This window comes from Malaclemys terrapin, chromosome 1 (genome assembly GCF_027887155.1).
Source record: "Malaclemys terrapin pileata isolate rMalTer1 chromosome 1, rMalTer1.hap1, whole genome shotgun sequence".
In the NCBI taxonomy this organism is placed as follows: Eukaryota; Metazoa; Chordata; order Testudines; family Emydidae; genus Malaclemys; species Malaclemys terrapin.
This window is the reverse complement of record NC_071505.1, coordinates 348513248-348532487: the sequence shown is the minus strand read 5'-3', so window position 1 is coordinate 348532487 and position 19240 is coordinate 348513248. Positions and strand designations below refer to the sequence as shown.

The 19240-nt window shown below is 48.3% G+C and overlaps 2 protein-coding genes across 2 annotated transcripts; both read right to left on the bottom strand.

Annotated features, from left to right (window-relative positions):
• Positions 1-1180: 1180 nt before the first annotated feature.
• LOC128832505 (olfactory receptor 51G2-like) lies at positions 1181-2116 on the bottom strand. The gene has a single exon (XM_054019971.1). The coding sequence runs from the start codon at positions 2114-2116 to the stop codon at positions 1181-1183; it is 936 nt and encodes a 311-aa protein (XP_053875946.1).
• Positions 2117-11644: 9528 nt separating this feature from the next.
• On the bottom strand, positions 11645-12580 carry LOC128832502 (olfactory receptor 51G2-like). Its single transcript, XM_054019960.1, has one exon. The coding sequence runs from the start codon at positions 12578-12580 to the stop codon at positions 11645-11647; it is 936 nt and encodes a 311-aa protein (XP_053875935.1).
• Between the last annotated feature and the right edge of the window lie 6660 nt (positions 12581-19240).

The following is a 19240-nucleotide window of genomic DNA, read 5'->3' as shown; positions in this document are numbered from 1 at the left end:
ACATACTTGTAAAACAATATCATTCTTGTGTTTTTATTTAAGTACAAAACAAATATGTATAACGAATTTAAAAGTATGTAATTAGTAATTTGATATGTCAGGTGGCGCCTTTTTTTATGTGTTTGCTCCCCCTGATGTTAGAACTTGGATAGGCCACTGGGAGAAGGGGGTGGGCGGAAGGGATGGGAAGAGGGAGTGGCCTGGGGGGAAAAAATGGCAGGGGTTGTGTCAATGTGGAGATGTGGCTCCTGTATATGTTCTACTTTTGCCTTTGGAAAAGGTGGTCACCCTACACTGAATGGGCAGGCTTGGGGAGGAGCTAGCCGTGCCTGTGATGGGGAGTGGATTCCCTTTTCCAAAACTTTGCATTGCTAGGGCAGCACAAACAGAGGGAGGAGGAGGGAATCTGGGCCTGAGTCTTTTGACAGGACACCTGTGTGTCAGACCCGCACTCACACACGCAGCTCTGCTCTGCCTCGGTGGAGAGTGGGCTCAGGAGGTGTTCAGTGGACAGAGCCATCAGTGGGGGGCGGTGAGGACATACTGCCTGGATGGCTTCCCCTGGGGCTCCTACATTAATCATGTCTCTGACACGGCTCAGTCACAAGCACCTGGCTGAGGGCGTAGGGGAAGGGTGGGTGTCCGTACCCCTTGAACAGCCCCTGTCCACAGTTACTGCAGCACCCATGGATCACACAGCACCCAGAGCGCTCAGGAAGAAGCAGGACTGTGACTGCAGAACAGCTCTGCAGCTTTCCTCATGGCCTGTGGATGTTTAAGCAGAGACAGGACGGTGTGACAGGCCAGGTGCAATGGGAAACAACATCCACCTCCATTCTCTTTATTGACTGTATAGCCAGGAATTCTGAGGTTGGAGCAGCTACCAATACAGCTGTTTATACACCAATATCCCACCAGTCCCCTGGCTCTCCACGAACACAGTCACTTTGTAAATGCTGCTGCCTGCCTTGGTCTCCTTCCCCCAGTGCCCTGTCCTTTCTCACCAGCCCCTCTCCCATTGCTCCAGGCCTTAGACCCCGTCTCAACCTCTCTCTATAGAGTGGAGATGAGTAGCTCATCTTGTCTCAGATATAAAGGTCCAGGATGGAATAAGTGTCCATGTCCCATGTTTTTCATCTCCTGTGTCACCAGCGCTGGAGCCAGGTGATGAACTGAACCTTCATTTGATGAACACCCTGATTATCCTCGCACAAAGGTGTTTGCTTTTCACGCTGTACACGACTGGGTTCAACGGGGGCGGGACCAGCAGGTAGATGTAGCCCAGGAGAATCGGAAGCAAGTGAGAAGAGCTATTCCCAAATCTGTGTATCACAGTCAAGCTTATCTCTGGTGTATAGAAGATCAGGACAACACAGAGGTGGGAGACACAGGTGTTCAGGGCCCTGAGGCACTCTGCAGGAGATGCGACGCTCAGCACTGTTTTGATGATCATCACATAAGAGAGGAAGATGAGCAGCGAGTCCAACCCATTAATTAAGAGTGAACCAGACAAGCCGTAGATGCTGTTGACTGTGATGTCTGAACAAGCCAGCTTCATGATGTCCTGGTGCAGGCAGTAGGAATAGGACAGCACATTGGCTCGACAATATCGGAACCGTTTCAGGAGAAGGGGGAGTGGGATTATTACGGCTACTCCTCTTAGCACACACACCAGTCCCATCTTGGCTATTCTCAGCAGGGTTAAGATGGAAGCATATCTCAGTGGGTTACAGATTGCGACAAAGCGGTCAAAGGCCATCAACAAGAGCACGGAGGATTCAATACATTGAAGCAAGTGGATAAAGAACAACTGAGCTAAACAGGCATCAAAGCTGATCTCCCTAGAGTTAAACAAGAATATGCCCAATATCGTCGGTATGGTGGCTATCGATAAGGCAAGGTCTGTGACGGCCAACATGGAAAGGAAAATGTACATGGGCTCATGGAGGCTTGGATCTGTTTTTATAATGAACAGAATGACTGAATTTCCTACTATTGAAATAACATACATTAGGCAGAAGGGGATAGAGATCCAGAGATGGACGTCTTCCTGCCCAGGTATCCCGGTGAGAAGGAACACTGCAGAGTTGAAGTTGTTGTCATTGACAGCTGACATAATGTCCTGGGCAGGTCAGAGGAGTTTTGAACTTTTCTTCCTGAAAGGAGAAATAACAGGAGAGTGGATGATATTTAACGAGACATCTTTCTGCTCTGAGTGCAAGTCTAGAGACTCCCAGGAGCTCAAGGAAGATCATCAAAAACATAGTCTTGGATTTACACCATTGATAGGAAGATAGGCACTGCCAGAGTGGATCACACCTGCAGTCCATCTAGCTCAGTATCCAGTGGCCAGGTCCAGATGCTGCAGAGGAAGGTGGAAGAAACCCTGCACTAGACAGCTGTTCCCTGTGAGATAACCTACTCCCAGGGAAAGTTTCCCCCTGACACCCACTTAGGGCCCTTCCAAGACTTTTTTTAAAGAAACCCTTACAACTATAATTGGATTTACCTGTTACCTATATAAACATTTTGTAGCCTTCTCAGCTCTCGCCTCATAGATAACTTTTGGCAGGGAGTACCACAGCCTATTGTGCACTGTGTGATTTTACAGTTGTGACCTTCCCAGAGACACCCTTTCTGGCCCTCCACTTCTGATTGTGGCCCATTGTATCATAACATGTGTTCAAACTCATGGCAAGTGCGTGATGGAAGTGGTCATTGTATTTATCTGTCCTGGATTGAAGCTATTTATAAATGTGTCCGCCTCTTTCCAGCACATGGGATAAATTCTTAGGGCCGGGTTCTGAATTCAATATCATTGACTTTAGTGGTATTACTCCAGATTTACATGTGTAAATTTGATCAGAACCGGGCTCTATTAACTTTCCCTTACCAAATGCTCCCGGTGATACACTTTGACCCCCAAGAATTTCTCCAGGAGGAGCTGAACTGCTTTGACTGGCCAAAGTTGACTGAATTCAGAGAGTTCGATCATCCTACAGCCTTCTCTTCATCCTCACAGGACCTCCATCCTCTCCCAATGCAGTGGTCTGTAGATACTTGCATGATTACAAGCTAACACAGACAGTTACTTCAGCTGGGTGGGGGAGGGATTGGCATCACACATGGGTGAATAGTGCAAACACTAGGTTTACATTAATATCCACTTGAGTGTGCAAGTTACTTTAGCCATGCACGTGTAAGAGGTGATGGGCAAAAATTACATAGAATAACTATTACACTCCCCTTTCCTGCACCTCATCACAACTCTCTCCTGAAACACGGACCAGTGGTGATGGTCTCTCATGACTTTTTGGAAAGATTTGCAGAGGGAAAAATGTTCACGACCCCAAATGCAAGTGTTAGAGACAGCTTCAGGTCATTTCCCAGGAAACAGTATCATTCAACTATTCACTGAACAAAGAGTTAATAGCTGAAATCCATTGCAAACACTATTTGGAGTACTACTGAAATACCTTCTAAAGCAAAAGCCATTAAGCAGTACAGTTACCACTTCTCCTTCCTGTAGAGATTCCAACAACTCTGCTTCTGGCTTTTTATATATATGCTTGTCATGAAAGTTTGGTTTGTAATATTTGTATTACAATGAAAAGTTTTGGCATAACATTTACACATCTGTACTTTAGTACAAACATATCAATCCAGTCTTTCCCCTCTGAGCTGCTTTCAGAGATGATTTTTCAGGTTCGAGTGGGACTTAAAATGTAGCGTCTGTCATCTGGATTTCTTCAGAACCTGAAAAGATCACAGGGTCTCAGCCCTCAGTCTGTTACTTTTCAGCAAACAAAAGTCTAGAAGCTCCCCTGTCCCTGGGTTAATAGCTGACTGGATCTCCTCAGATTCTGTTCTGTGAGTCTGTAGCTTGTAGCTGGAGTGGTAACAGGCACTGTGATAAGTATATAAAATATTCATTCCCTGACCTCTCACTCTCCAGTACACAGTGACCCCAGCACCTGTTATTCAGGTACGCTGAGGGTTTGCAGGAAGTGGATTTCAAAGTCAAATGCATGAGTATTCATGGAACTGGAACTTCATTTCACACATGAAAGTTGTCTATTGTTCTCTCTCTCTCTCTCTCTGACTGTCTCTGTCCTACTCTTCAGATTAAACAGTATTTTGGGTCTAGAAGCCTGGCTGGTCACTTGTACTAGTCACAGGCTCCCGAAGGGAAGACCCACTGAACCCTCTCAGACCTGCTCGGCAAGCAAGGTCATCAAGCAGTGTGCAGTAGCCCAGGGCCCTGTCTGAGGGTGGGAAGATCGCTGGATTGCACCCCATGACAGGGAAGGCTACAACATGGTCATCTGGCACTCAGAGACCAGAGCAAGGGCAGGGATGCTGGTTGCCCTATTACTCTGAGGGGTCTAAACAGGGCAGAGAGTCTAGAGCCTTCAGCCAGTCAGGAAACAGAAATATGCCTTATTGGACCTGTTACCATAGAGCAACAGAGCTCTGAATTCCTGCCTTCACAATCGAGCCAGAGAACAAATCATTGAAAATGCATTTGCTGTTTAAATTTCCAGGAGCAAATAAATCTGAGGTAATTTGGGAACTAGTCACTGATATTCTGTGGGGTCTCCTCTCCCTCAGCCCCTGGCAGGATCAGGGCCAGAGCACACGGCAGTTCTAGAAACAGGACCCCTTGTGAAATCCTGACTCAGGGAATAGGGGTTTTAACACTCCGTACTCACTTTTCTGTACAGATTGAATAACCCACCATGGACCATGGGCAGATGTAGGGGAGGGGTTGCCAAGCGACCTAGCACTGTCTGCCCTGCAGGCCTGTCGCTGAGTCACCCCGACAGCCCAACTGAGTTTGCTGTCGCAGCACAGAACATCTGTAAATGGAAACAACTCACAGCCTTTCCCCTTCACTTCACATTTTAAAGACAGTGAAACCTGCCAACGTACCCAATTCCTGCTAGACGAGGAGCCGCTGACATCAGACGGCTTCACCCTGTGGAGGAAAAAGTTTGCTAGGGCCTAAAGGACAATCAGTCATCAGAGAGGCTGAATGGACAGCAGACAGTATCTGTTCAGATAGGGAGGCAAGTGTCTTTATGAAGCATGTCTGCACATTCCCTTGGGGGCCACTTGGCCATCAGGGAACCTCAGCTGCTTGGCTCAGTGTGCACCAGCTTTAACCCCTGTCACAGCCAATGGCAAACTGCCGGAGGCCAGTTCACAGGGGATGTGGGGTGATGCTGCCCAACTGGACTGCAGTGCCAAGCCCTGCTGCAGACTGTATTCCTGGAATCTGGGCTTGTCATCACTGTTCGTATGGTTCTGATTAGTCACATGGCTACCTCGGGAATGGATGAGGGATAACGATGATACTGTCTCTGCTGTGATCTTGCTGAAATTAAATAAATCATAATAATGATAATAGGAATAGGAATAATAATAATAGTAATAATAATTATATAGGACCATATTTCTCCCCAGCAGCTCCTTTCCTGCAAGGCTGCAGGGCAGGGAAGGGAGATTCCACAAGGCTCCGTACATGTAAATTTCCCTCAGATCATTCCAGGAGGGGAAGTCCCTTCCCTTCTCTCTGAGAAATGAAAATGGGGACCCAGGATCCAGGGATCCCCAAAGTTAGGCACAGATCTCAGTGATCCACTGGTAGCTAGGCCCACCCACCCACAATCTCTGGGCCTCCACAACTGCTCTTGGAACCTCTCCACCTCCCAGCTAGCACAGGTTCATCAGAGATGTGCTACCAGGGTCTGTCACCATAGCTGCTTACCGCAGGATCTGCTGAAGGGGCGTTGTACAGGGTGGAGGGGGCTGCACAGAGAAGGGACGGCTGGTTAGAGTAGCTGATGTTCAACCTTCATTTACTTTATAAGGAAGAGACAGATGAAAAGCCTCCAATTTCTCTTGGGGATCCAGGCAGTTTCAGCTTGGCAGAATCACTGGGTCAAAAGTGTGTGTGTGTATATGGGGTGGCAGGCGGGGGGGGGGGGGGGGGGGCGCTCTGTTTTCCAGCACTGCCCTGGCTCAAACCATGCGCCTCTGTCCCTTGTGCTACAGGATCACACCCCTAGGTGGCAGCACTACTCTCCCCATTAACCTCCCACACTGAGCAGTCCATTGGGGTGACCATATTTCCCAAAGAGAAAACAGGAGGCTCCCAGATTCTCGCCCAAGGCGCCCTGCCCCTGTGCGAGGCTGTCGCCCATTACTGGAATGCTGTAGGGCCCCCCTCAGGTTTCAGGAGTCTGTCACCTGTGGTTACAACACTGCCTGCCCCCTCCCAGCTCTGCCTCACCCCCGGCTTGGGGCTCGTATCTCCACTTGCCTGCCCCAAACGTTCCTCCGCTCTCCACTTCCCCACTTTTATGATAGAAGTGGGCATTTGTCCTGTTTTCTGTTGCCAACTGATCAAGCCTGCAAGAGCAAATGGGAGAAATGCCTCCTTTTGAAAAAAAAAAAAAATCGGTTCGGCTGGGACAGGGTTTAAAAAGGGACTGTCCCGGCCAAAATGGGATATATGGTCAACCTACCACAGACGTCTGCTAGGGTGGCTACAACAGCCCTATAATAGAGGGAAACCCTGGAAAGAGCTTCTCTGGAGCAGCCCATCCATCAGAGGAACAATTTAAGAACATAAGAATGGCCATACTGGGTCAGACCAATGGTACATCTAGCTCAATGCCCTGTCTTCTGACCGTGGCCACTTCAGATACTTCAGAGGGAAAGAAAAGAAGGGGGCAATTATCGTGTGATCCATCCTCCCTTGTCTACTTCCATCTTCTGACAGTCAGAGATTTACAGACATCCAGAGTATGGGGTTGCGTCCCTGACCATCTTGGCTTATAGGTACTGATGAGCCTCTCCTCCATGAACTTAATTATTTCTTTTTTGGACCCAATTTTACTTTTGGCCTTCACAACATCCACTGGCAATGAGTTCCACAGGCTGACTGTGTATTGTGTGAAGAAATACTTCCTTTGGTTTGTTTTAAACCTGATGCATATTAACTTCATGGGTGACCCTGGTTGTTGTGTTATGTGAAGGGGTAAATAACACTTCCTGATTCCCTTTCTCAACACCACTCGTGATTTTAGGGACCTCTATCATATCCCCATTCACTCATCTCTTTTCCAAGATGAAAAGTCCCAGTATTTTTAATCTCTCATCATATGGAAGCTGTTCCATAACCCTAAACGTTTTTGTCACCCTTCTCTGTATTTTTCCAACTCTAACATATCTTTCTTGAGATGGGGTGACCATAACTGCACAAACTATTCAAGGTGTGGGTATACCATGGATTTATATGGAGACATATATTTCTGTCTCATTATCCATTTCCAAATGGTTTCCAAATGGGTGGCGGGTGGAGCCCCTTTTTGGGGAGACTACCCCTCTGGACCCATGCTTTCTGCCTGAACCCCCCTAACAGCCAGAGTGGTGACCCCCACCCCCAACTGGAGAAACCCAGAGTCTCTACACCCCCCCCCCCGTGGCTGGAGCCCTGAGCCCCACCCACTCTTCTGTGGTTGGAATCCCCCCAGCCATGCCACGCCGCACCACGCCTCCTCTCCTGAGACCCTGAGCCACCCGGGGAAAAGCCTGTCTCTTCCCAAATAACCTGAGCTTTTTATATTGGCCATGCAGGTTCCAGGGCAGGTGAAGAGGTAGTTGTGACATTGTCCCCCATACTCATCATAGTGGTAACATTATGATATGATTATGACATAGTTATAATGGATCTTGTACAAAAAAAATCTTCAAAAAGAAGAACAGGAGTACTTGTGGCACCTTAGAGACTAACAAATTTATTAGAGCATAAGCTTTCGTGGACTACAGCCCACTTCTTCGGGCTGCTACTCTGAAAAAAAATCTTGTGAGGTGTCTATGGAAAAGTTATGATTTCCAGAATATGATTATCCTATTTTGTGCATGTATGATTTTTATATCTGATGTTATGAATATTAACTATGTATCTGCATTTCAAATGTAGAGGGTCTCCTCCTCATGTTCAGGCATGAGACATGCACACACCGGCTAAGCAAGGCCATGCGCATTCTTAAAAGAAAGGGGTGTGACTCAAGCACAGCTCCAAAAGCCTGCTGCTAGCTCCCTATTGGACCCAAACAACCCCCTCCCCCTGATCCTGATACCCCCAAACTTGGTGACATTCTTAATTTGGATGCAGGGTGTGAGATCTATCTCCAGCGTTAGAGTGACTCTCAGTGTTCATGGAGCGGGTGGGGGTCAGAATCAGACCATGAGGCAGCCCAGCAGGGCTCTGTTCGGCCAAGCAATGGACTCCAGATCCTTCGCTCTCTGAAAGCACGTCCTGATTCCCCCTCTTACTGCTGAGCTGCAGGAGGGGCACAGAGCTCCCATGTCAAAGGGGGCTGTGCTAATGACAGGCCTCATCCCCAAGGGGTGTTGGGAAGAGTTCAGGTTCTCCACCCAGTGCCCCAAATTGTCCTTATAAGGCAAACAGAGCTGAAATCTCCCTAAGGCACTTAACTCTGGCTTCAATTATTATAGCATCGGAGAGCCTCGCAATCTGCAACATATTTATCAGTACAACACCCCATGCAGTAGGTCAGTGCTATTAACACCACTTAGCAAAGGAGAAGGGCAGGAATAACAGCATGATGGATAGAGATGTTTTGATCAAACCAACATGTACAACGTAACGGGCGGCCCTTGGATACATCAATGGGTGGCACCCTAAAAGGTTAGAGGGTGGTACGTCAGGGGCAATATGTAACTTGTTTGTATCTGTGTATAAAGATGTATCTCTGATGCCATGTCTTTGTCTGGCCGAGGGGAGAATGGAAAGTCCCACCATTCACTGAGCCGGTCCACTGTCGTCGGCATATATGTCTTAGTGTTCCTGTAACCATGGAGCCAGGGCATTAGCACCGTGCTTCGTTGGCAATAAACGTGACCAAGTGCCTTTGCTGAAAACCGAGTCTGTTGATTTATTGGGTGGTTGGCTCGAGGTCCGCTGTGCCATCTGTCTGCACAGAGCTGTGACAGCACACAGGGAGAACACACATTCGTAGCGGAACAACACAGGCGATCCCCGACCGCTGATCTGGCAAGTAAGCTAGCTGTCCTCTGTAGGAATCGTGAGCTAACATGGCAGAAAACTATGTGTTAGTCAATCCCCTTCACCTCTCCCTACAATTCCCCAGAGAGTTTAATAAAGTATGGACGTGCCGAGTGGCTAGCAAAAGATGTCTATAGGAATTTAAAGAAATATAGTAGGGAAGAAACATGTAATTCAATTTGTAAGGCTAGGGCAGAGACTGTAGTCTTGAAATATAGAATATTGCAAACTATAACCACGGCTGTTAAAAGGTTAAGACAACACGTCACAAAATTGGTGGGGCAAGTAACATAAACAAAAAAAAAGTTAAAAGAAGCAGGAGAATCTACTGAGTGCTCCCGCTCCCCTTGCAGGGTGGCAAGCGGTACAGAGAGAGCAAGCACAGGAACAAAATAAAACATTGGAAAGAGCTGTTAAGGAGCCTACAAAAAAAAACCCAGAAATTAATCTGGCGGTACTCAGCACCTAACACAGCACCAATAAATGCACAGACTCGGTTTTCAGCAAGGGAACGTGTTCAGGTTTATTGCCACATATGCCACAGACACCAAGATACTGGAGTCACAGGACTTCCCAGAAGCCAGCTGTCACAGGAGGCTGTGGTAAGAAATGTCAGTGGCTTTGCTCTGTGGAACCATGACATAGCCCTGAGCTTAGGGTCTGAGCACCTTGAATCATAGAATCATAGAATATCAGGGTTGGAAGGGACCTCAGGAGGTCATCTAGTCCAACCCCCTGCTCAAAGCAGGACCAATCCCAACTAAATCATCCCAGCCAGGGCTTTGTCAAGCCAGGCCTTAAAAACCTCCAAGGAAGGAGATTCCACCACCTCCCTAGGTAACGCATTCCAGTGCTTCACCACCCTCCTAGTGAAATAGTGTTTCCTAATATCCAACCTGGACCTCCCCCACTGCAACTTGAGACCATTGCTCCTTGTTCTGTCATCTGCCACCACTGAGAACAGCCGAGCTCCATCCTCATTGGAACCCCCCTTCAGGTAGTTGAAGGCTGCTATCAAATCCCTCCTCATTCTTCTCTTCTGGAGACTAAACAATCCCAGTTCCCTCAGCCTCTCCTCATAAGTCATGTGCTCCAGACCCCTAATCATTTTTGTTGCCCCCCCCGCTGGACTCTTTCCAATGTATTTATCCTCCTGCCACTGCTGTGAGGCAGGGCAGGGCAGTGCTACTATCCACCTGTGCAGAGGCTCAGACACAAGCAATAGCTTGCCCATGGTCACATGGCACAGGAATCAAACCTAACTCGGTTGAGTCACAGAGCAGTGCCAAGGCCAAAGGACCACACTTCCAGCTATCTGAGCATTGACAGGTCCAGCTGGCATCTCTTGTGCACTGCAGAAAGCAGGATCTCTTTACAGTACTCCTGGGGTACGTCCTTGGGTGAGGGACACAAGCTGGGGGCTGCTCTCAGGCCACCCAGCCACCTGCCCAGGGCAGGAGGAGGGTCTTGGGCTCCGCACAGTGGCTCTGGCTCCCTGGGGAGCTCTTACCATGCTCCGGCGCTGGCTTCGGGCCTGGAGAAGGGGTGGAGCCTCAGATAAAGAGGAGGAGCAGTGAGTTGGGCTTGGGGGAAGGGATAGGGCAGAGGGAGTGGCCTGGGGGGAAGAAGAGGGGCAGGGGCTGGGTCAATGTGGAGACGTTGCTCTTGTATATGTTCTGCTTTTGCGAGAGGAGCTAGCCGTGCCTGTGATGGGGAGCTGATTCCCTTTTCCACCCCTTTGCATTGCTAGGGCAGCACAAACAGAGGGAGGAGGAGGGAATCTGGGTCTGAGTCTCTTGTCAGGACACCTGTGGGTCAGACCCTCACTCACACACGCAGCTCTGTTCTGCCTCGGTGGGGAGAGGGCTGAGCAGGTGTGCGGTCTACAGAGCCATCAGCGGGGTGGGCAAGGATGTACTGCCTGCATGACTTCCCCTGGGGCTCCTGCGTTAATTATGTCTCTGACACGGCTCAGTCACAAGCACCTGGCTGAGGGGGTAGGGGAAGGGTGGGTGTCCGTGTCCCTGGAATAGCCCCTGTCCCCAGCTGGTGCAGCACCCATGGGTCATGCTGCACCCAGAGCGCTCAGGAAGGTCCAGGACTGTGACTGCAGCTTTTTTCATGGCCTGTGGATGTTTTACCAGAAACGGGTCAGTGACAGTCCAGGTGTAATGGGAAACAAGATCCACGTCCCTTCTCTTTATTGACTGTATAGCCAGGAATTCTGAGGTCGGAGTAGCTACCAATACGGATCTTTATGGCCCAACATTCCACCGGTCCCCTGGCGATCCATGAACACAGTCACTTTGTAAATGCTGCTGCCTGCCTTGGTCTCCTTCCCCCAGTGAGCGCTGTCCTCCCTCACCAGCAGTCCCTATACCATTGCTTCAAGCCTTAGACCCCATCTCAACTTCTCTCTATAGACAGGAGATGAGTAGCTCATCTCGTCTCAGATGTAAGGGTCCAGGATGGAATAAGTGTCCGTGTCTCGTGTTTTTGGTCTCCCATGTCACCAGCGCTGGAGCCGGGTGATGAACTGACCCTTCACTTCACGAACACCCTGATTATCCTTGCACGAAGGTGTTTGCTTTTCACGCTGTACACAACTGGGTTCATCAGAGGCGGGACGAGAAGGTAGACGTAGCTCAGGAGAATCTGAAGCAAGTGAGAAGAGCTGTTTCCGAATCTGTGTATCACAGTCAAGCTTATCTCTGGTGTGTAGAAGAGCAGGACAACGCAGAGGTGGGAGACACAGGTGTTCAGGGCCCTGAGGCACTCCGCAGGGGACGCAACACTCAGCACAGTTTTGAGGATCATCACATAAGAGAGGAAGATGAGCAGCGAGTCCAACCCCATAATTAAGAGTGAACCAGACAAGCCATAGATGCTGTTGACTGTGATATCTGAACAAGCCAGCTTCATGATGTCCTGGTGCAGGCAGTAGGAATGGGACAGGACATTGGCTCGACAATATCGGAACCGTTTCAGGAGAAGGGGGAGTGGGATTATTACGGTTACTCCTCTTAGCACACACACCAGTCCCATCTTGGCTATTCTTTGCAGTGTTAAGATGGAAGCATATCTCAGTGGGTTACAGATCGCTATGTAGCGGTCAAAGGCCATCAACAAGAGCACGGAGGATTCAATGCATTGAAGCGAGTGGATAAAAAACAACTGGACAAAACAGGCATCAAAGCTGATCTCCCTAGCATTAAACAAGAATATGCCCAGTATCGTCGGTATGGTGGCTATCGATAAGCCAAGGTCTGTGACGGCCAACATGGAAAGGAAAATGTACATGGGCTCATGGAGGCTTGGATCTGTTTTTATAATGAACAGAATGACTGAATTTCCTACTATCAAAATAACATACATTAGGCAGAAGGGGATGGAGATCCAGAGATGCACCTCTTCGTACCCAGGTATCCCGGTGAGAAGGAACACTGCAGAGTTGAAGTTGGTGTCATTGACAGCTGACATAATGTACGCTGGAGTTTTGAACTTTTCTTCCTGAAAGGAGAAATAACAGGAGACTGGATGACATTTAGTGAGACATCTTTCTGCTCTCACTGCAAGTCTAGAGACTCCCAGGAGTTCAAGGCAGATGAGTAAAAACATAGTCTTGGATTTACACCACCAATAGGAAGATAGGCACTGCCAGACTGGATCAGAACTGTAGTACATATAGCCCAGTATCCAGTGGCCAGGTCCAGATTCTTCAGAGAACACATGGGAAGAGCACGGTGAAAGTGGTCATTGTATTTATCTGTCCTGGACTGAAGCTATTTATAAATGTGTCTGCCTCTTTCCAGCACATGGGATAAATTCTTAAGGCCAGGTTCTGAATTCAATATCATTGACTTCAATGGTATTACTCAAGATTTACATGTGTAAATTCAGTCAGAAATGGGCTCTATTAACTTTCCCTTACAAAATCCTCCTGGTGATACACTTTGACTCCCAAGAATCCCCCCCCAAGAGGAGCTGAAGTGCTTTGCCTGGACAATCTGACTGAATCCAGAGAGTTCGATCATCCTATAGGCTTCTCTTCATTGTCACATGACCTGCATCCTCTCCCCATGCAATGGTCTTGTCATAAAAATTTCTGTCCGTTCCAGCTGAGGAATAAGGAGAGATGGACACAGCTACTCAAGCAAGAAACCCCGGGAGGGGCGATCCGTTTATTTCAGTTGCAATTGGGTTCGAGCTCATAAGTCAACAAGAACAAAGATAACACTTACAGCAAAGCATTATATGTAGTTGACTATGATAATCTATCGCTCCATAATTGACCAAAATTTGCTATCATTACCATACATAATTAGCAAGCTACATGCATCCGCCCCTCTTATGACCCCTTATTGTTCATCTACTTGCCCCCCTCTTACGTTATTTTGCAAATCAAGCAGTTAGTTATCTACAGGACGCAGGCAAAGAAAGTTCCATTGTCTGCAGGTTTGGAGTTTGGCTACATTTCCTCTCGAAGGAACTTCCTGAGTTAAGATTATCAATAGCTGATGTTTCCCATGTGTATGTGACAAATTTGCCCCCTGGCAGTTAAGTAGAATAATTTTATTTCAGTCTGTAGATATCTGGAAAGTTACAAGCTAACACCGACAGTTACTTCAGCTGGGTGGGGGAGGGGTTTTCTTCACACATGGGTGTGCAAGTTATTTCAGCCATGCATGTATAAGAGGTGATGGGTAATTTTCACTCCCTTTTTCTGCACCTCAGGTCTACTCTTTCCTGAAACACTGACCAGCGGTTCTGGTCTCTCACGACTTTTTGGAAAGACTGCACATGAATTGTGTTCATGACCCCAATTGTAAGTCTTAGAAACAGCTTCTGGTCAGTTACTAGGAGACAGTATCGTACAACTGTTCACTGAACAAAGAGTTAATAACTCAAACCCATTGCCAACAGTATTTGGAGTACTACTGAAATACTTTTGAAAGCAAAAGCCATTAAGCAGTAAAGTTACCACTTCTCCTTCCTGTAGAGATTCCAACAACGCTGCTTCTGGCTGTCAATATACATGAATGTCATGGAAGTTTGGTTTTTAATATTTGTATTACAGTGAAAAGTTTTGGCATAAAATTTACACATCTGTACTGTAATACACACGTATCAATCCATTCTTTGCCCTCTGATCTGCTTTCAGAGATGAGTTCTCAGGTCAGAGTGAGATTTAGAATGTAATGTCTGTTATTGGAATTTCTTCAGAACTTGAAAAGATCGCAGCGTCTCAGCCCTCATTCAGTCGCTTGTCAGGAAGCAAAAGTCTAGTAGCTCCTCTGCCCCTGGGCTAATAGCAGGTTCTGTTCTGTCTCTCTGTAGCCAGTACCCAGGGTGGTAACAGGCATTGGGATCAGTATATGAAATATTCATTCCCTGAGCTCTCACTCTCTAGTACATAGTAACCCCAGCACCTGTTATTCAGGCAGGCTGAGGGTTTGCAGGAAGTGGATTTCTAAGTCAAATGCATGAGTATTCATGGAGCTGCTATAATGTTCTTGGGATGTTTGCTGTAGAGCTATATTGGGTTGACTATTGGGATGTTTATGTTATGGCTATATTAGGTTAAACCAGTACCGCTTCTCTTAGTTTAACAGAGGCTGGTGGAGAAGAAGCAGGAAGGGAAGCAACAGCTGAAGAAAAGCCATCGCTCAATAAGGACTTAAGGGAAGCTGAGAGACAACACCAGAGCTACTAGCTGGAAAACGCCTAATTCCCGGCTCCAGCCACGTTACACAGCTTGTTTTGCCAGTGCTATGAGTCTGTTCACAGGTGGGGCAGCTGTTGCTGAGAAGCTCTTCAGACCGACACGCACAGACACTGGTGGGGAAGACTCAAGGCCCTCAGCCTGCCAGGGTCCCCGTAAGAGAGGGAGGGCTTGGAGTCAAGCCTGCTGTTTGAGAACCCAACTTATTCTCCCATCTTACACTTTAGTCCTACTGTTCATATTAAACAGTAGTTTGGTTCGGGAAGGCTGGCTGGTCACTCGTCTCACCACTAGTCACAGACTCCCAGAGGGAAGAATCACAGGTGCCGAACCCAGTTGGACCAGCTGGGCAGGCACAGACGCTGTAGCCCAGGGCGTCTGAGGGTGGGAGAGTTGTAGGATTCCACCCCATGAGAGGGAAATTTATTGAGGACTCAGATCTGGCACTTGGAGACCAGAGAGGGGGCAGAGATGCCGGTACCCCTGTAACTCTGAGGGGTATTTATAGAAACACTGGAGCCCTCAGCCAGTCAGGAAACAGAAATATGCGCTATTGGACTTGTTACCACAGAGTACCAGAGCTCTGAATTCCTGCATTCACGGTCGAGCCAGAGAACAAAATCATTATCAATTCATTTCCTTATTAAATTTCCAGCAGCAAATAAACCTGAGACAATTTGGGAACTAGTCACGGATATTCCGTGGGGTCTCCTCTCCCTCAGCCCCTGTCAGGATCGGGCCCAGAGCACATGGCACCTCTAGAAAAGGGACCCCTTAATGAAATCCTGACTCGAGGCATCGGGGTTTTAATACTCCAAGCTCGCTTTGAACGTTGCATTTCTTTATAGCTTGAACAACCCACCGTGGACCATGGGCAGATGTTGGGGAGGGGTTGACAAGCGCCCTAGCGCTGCCTGCCCATCACTGAGTCGCCACAACACCCCAGCTGAGTTTGTTGCTGTAGCACAGAACATCTGCAAATGTAAACAGCTCGCAGCCTTTTCCCTTCACTTCACATTTTAAAGACACTGAAACATAGAATCATAGACTATCAGGGTTGGAAGGGACCTCCAGAGGTATCTAGTCCAACCCCCTGCTCAAAGCAGGACCAATCCCAACTAAACCTGCCAACGTACCAATTCCTGATAAACGAGGAGCCGCTGACACCAGAGGTCTTCACCCAAAAGGACAAGGAGTCAGAGGAGAGGTTGCACAGGCAGCAGGCAGTATCTGTTCAGATAGGGAGGCAAGTGTCTTTATGAAGCATGTCTGCACATTCCCTTGGGGGCCACTTGGCCATCAGGGAACCTCAGGTGCTTGGCTTAATGTGCACCAGCTGTAACCCCTGTCACAGCCAATGGAAAACTGGAGGAGGCCAATTCACAGGGGCTGTGTGGTGATCCTATCCACATGGACTGCAGTGCCAAGTCTGCTGCAGGCTCTATTCCTGGAATCCAGGCTTGTCATCACTGTTCGTATGCTTTTGATTAGTCACGTGGCTACCTCGGGGGAGTCCGAGGGTTAACAATGATGCTGGCACAGCTGTGATCTTGCTGAAATAAAATAATAATAATAATACTATAGAACCAGCTTTCTCCCCCGCAGCCTCCTTTCCTGCATTAAGCACCCAGGGTGCAGGCCAGGGAAGGGAGATTCCACAAGGCTCCGTACAGGGAAATTTCCCTCGGATCATTCTGTTAGGGGGATCCCATCCCTTCTCTCTGAGGAATGAAAAGGGGGACCCAAGATCCAGGGATCCCCAAAGTTAGCACAGATTTCAGTGATCCACTGGTAGCTAGGCTCACCCCCCCCACACAATCTCTGGGCCTCCACTACTGCTCTAGGACCCTGTCCAGCTCCCTGCTAGCACAGGTTCATCAGAGATGTGCTACCAGGGCCTGTCACAGTAGCCACTGCCTGCAGGATCTGCTGAAGGGGCATTGTACAGGGTGGAGGGGGCTGCACAGAGATGGGAGGGCTGGTTAGAGTAGCTGATGGGCACAATACCACAACCATAGACTGGGCAGGAGGTTTTGACCTTTCCATGCCCAGAGTGCAGCCATAGACTCTGTCAGTGCCACCTTCATTTACGTTACGAGGAATAGACAGATGAAAAGCCTGCGTCTCATGGGGATCCAGGCAGCTGCAGGTAGGTAGCACCATGGCAGCTGAGCTTTCAGAGAAAAATGATCCATTTTCTATGGCAACTCACCCCTAAAATTGGATGATAAAGAGACATTTTAGTTTGGGTCAAAATTTTTCATGGGAGTAAATGTGTCTGTTTTCCAACCTAGTTCTAGCTCAAAACATGCACCTCTGTCCCTTGTGCTACAGGACCACACCCCCAGGTGACAGCACTCGCCACCCCTTCCCTTACGGTATTAGACTCCCACACTGAGCAGGCCCTGGGCATCTGCTAGGTGGCTACGCCAGCTCTATAGCAGAGGGAGCCCCTGGAAAGGGCCTGTCTGAAGGAGCTCCTCAATGAGTGGAACAATTTAAGAACATAAGAGCAGCCTTATTGGGTCAGCCCAATGGTCCATCTACCCCAGTGTTCTGACAGTGACCCGTGCAGATACTTCAGAAGGAATGAACAGAACAGGGCAATTATCAAGTGATCCGTCCCCTGTCGTCTGCTTCCAGCTTCTGACAGTCAGAGGTGTAGAGATACTCAGACAATCACCATTGTGGAGAGTCCTGGATACCCCACGTTGACAACAGGGGGCGCAACTACCTCTGAAATGGATCTTTACTGGCTCCTGTTGGAGCAAATTATTGTCATACCAGTGAAAAAGGTCCCCAGTAATTATTTTCAATGTGCAGCAGTTTATTGAGAAGGAATACACAAGCGGTAAAGGGTTATATTAAGCACATAACTCCTATAGTAGACATTAAGAGCTATACAATAAGAGCTATACGTTCCCCTTATCAAGTCTCTTTTTCACAAACATACACAAACAGGCCCTGTGCTAGCCTTACGCAGTTCCTACTTGGCAAACGGAAAAGGTGGTTACCAACTTTATAGATGGCTTCTTCTCGCTTCATCTGGTCTGTTAAGTAAGGCCTCAGTTGCCTTGAGACCTTCTGGTTCACAGTCCCACTCGAGCCTACAGAGCAGAGTTTTGTCTACTCTGTCTAACAATGTTGCTTCTTCAAGCGTCAATCAAGGAATCCCAACGGTAATTTAATTTGCTTGATTTTTATACTCTTTTTCCTCAAAGGAGTCACATGTCTTAAAAGCATGCCCAGTGGGCGTGTGGTTACTAATTTTTACCTACTTAATACTTTAGGAGGAGACTGCAGAGTGGTGGCATCTGAACATTATCCCACATTTACTCCCTTATCAATCATTCACTTCAGCCCCCTACGTGATGTCCTTCAACAGTCAGCCCATGCTCCACTCAGGATGTTCTACATGTGTTGTTTGTTTTCAAGTGAACATATTTGCTGACCCAAAGATCAGTATTGAGCATGCACGCAGCATGGAGCCAGTCGGTTTCACCTCTGGCATCTGCCTGATGCTAAGAAAAGGATTCTGCTCCCAGAATCCTCTTTCGCAGTTCAGTCATGTCAAGCCATGTTCTCACAACATTCATTCAGTATGGCCACAACAATTCTGCACCATCCCAACACCCCACGGTGGCCTGGGCTCCCTGGCCAGCTCTTACCAGAGCCCAGCTCTGGCCTGGCTGGGGAGCAGAGCCTCAGGGGAACTGGAGGGGCAGTGGGTAGTGCCCACTGGGAAGAGATGGGGCACAAGGCAGGCCCTCAGGGGAAGAGATGAGGCAGAGTGTGGGGCCTCAGGGTAAAAAGGGGAGCAGGGGGTGCGGCAAGCCTGAACCAACACTGACCACAGCTAGAAGGGCAGTGGGCTCCTGAGTAAAGGAGGAGGATGGAACCAGAGGATAGGAGAGCCTGTGTTTTGTAGAAGACAGAATTAATGTGACCCTACAAAGGGGGCTCCTCTTTTATGTATTCCTGTCTGAGAGGAAGTCATTATAAGGAGCTTAGAGGGAAGGACAGGGTGCCTGCAGGGCTACCTCAGGCCTGAGGTTGGGGGTGACTGTATAGCTCTGGTCATAAGCACCAGAAGGAAAGAGACTGAGGTGTCCAGTCAGATCTGTTTGGTGATAAGCATTTAGCATAGATGGGGTGTTGTTCCCAGCTCGAAGAGTGGGACAATTAAGAACATAAGAATGGCCATACTGAGTCAGACCAATGTTCCATATAAACCAGTATTCTTTCTTCTGAAATTGGGCAATGCCAGGTGCCCCAGAGGGAATGAATAGAACAGGCAATTATCAAGTGATCCATCCTATGTCACCCATTCCCAGCTTCTGGCAAACAGTGGTCAGGGACACCATCTCTGTCCATCCTGGCTAATAGCCATTGATTGACCTATTCTCCATGGATTTATC